The 1,051-nt window shown below is 40.7% G+C and overlaps 1 protein-coding gene across 1 annotated transcript; it reads left to right on the plus strand.

Annotated features, from left to right (window-relative positions):
* Positions 1-894: 894 nt before the first annotated feature.
* Positions 895-1,051, plus strand: COCCADRAFT_66165 (uncharacterized protein; the record flags this gene model as incomplete). Its single annotated transcript, XM_007720898.1, has 1 exon — positions 895-1,051. A coding segment is annotated over one exon (157 nt), but the record flags the coding sequence as incomplete, so codon positions are not given.

A 1,051-nucleotide genomic window follows, 5' to 3' on the forward strand; every position in this document is an offset into this window, starting at 1 on the left:
GAAGGACGCTTAAAGCTCAACATCTACAACGTATACAACCAAAAAAACTAAGAAAATATAAAAACCTTTTAAAGAATACTTAAAGACACCTAGCTACTAACCTCTACCCTACTATTAATGGACGCCAACGAGCACCACCCATAGTAGGACACAGGCAGCAGCAACAGCCAAGGCGGCCAACAACTAGCAGACTGGATAGAAGACCAACACCTTAGCCTTCTTAACACGCCAGGAACGGCTACTTTCTTCAGACCGCACCTATCTAGAGAAACAACACTAGATCTAACTATCGCCACACCAGATCTAGCTGCTAAAGTAAAGGACTAGCAAATAATAACAGAAACCGGATCTGATCACTATGGGATACTCTTCTTAATCCAGACAACAAAGGACTTAGTTAATAACCCTACTAGCCAAACAAGATATAATACTAAAAGAGCGGACTGGGACCTATTTAGAGAAGAGCTAGAGAAAGCTATCCAGAACAACGCAGCTCTACAAGCCCTAGTTCAGATTAACTAGCTAAGAAAAGCAGATTCAAGAAACCTACTCCTTAGCCAAGACAACGAGCTTAAGCTATAACTAGACGCAGTTAGAGAAGCTATTACGACAGTAATCCAACAAGCTGTAGATAAAGCTATTCCACTACTAAAACAAGGGCCAAAAGCAAAGCCCTGGTGGAGCCAGGAGCTAACTAAGCTAAGAAAGAACGTATCTTATTGCCAAAGGATATTCGCGAAGCAACTTTAAGCTACCTCTATAGAAGAAGCTTATCTCTTTAAAAGAGACTTCCTCCTAGCGCGAAACACCTACCAAACAGCAATCAAGAAAGCTAAAAGAGAGCACTGGAATAACTTTCTTGAAAAAGAAGACCCATAATCTATCTTTAAAGCTATAGACTACACTAAGGAAAAGAGAGTAGAAAGAATCCCTCCTATCCAAGGAGAGACGCTAGAAACCTCTTTTAAAGGAAAGTGTAAAGCCTTTCGCAAAGCACTATTTCCTCCACCCCTAATTATAGTACCACCAAGCTTCAATAACTACCAAGAGA

This window comes from Bipolaris zeicola (assembly GCF_000523435.1).
Source record: "Bipolaris zeicola 26-R-13 unplaced genomic scaffold scaffold_793, whole genome shotgun sequence".
NCBI lineage: Eukaryota > Fungi > Ascomycota > Dothideomycetes > Pleosporales > Pleosporaceae > Bipolaris > Bipolaris zeicola.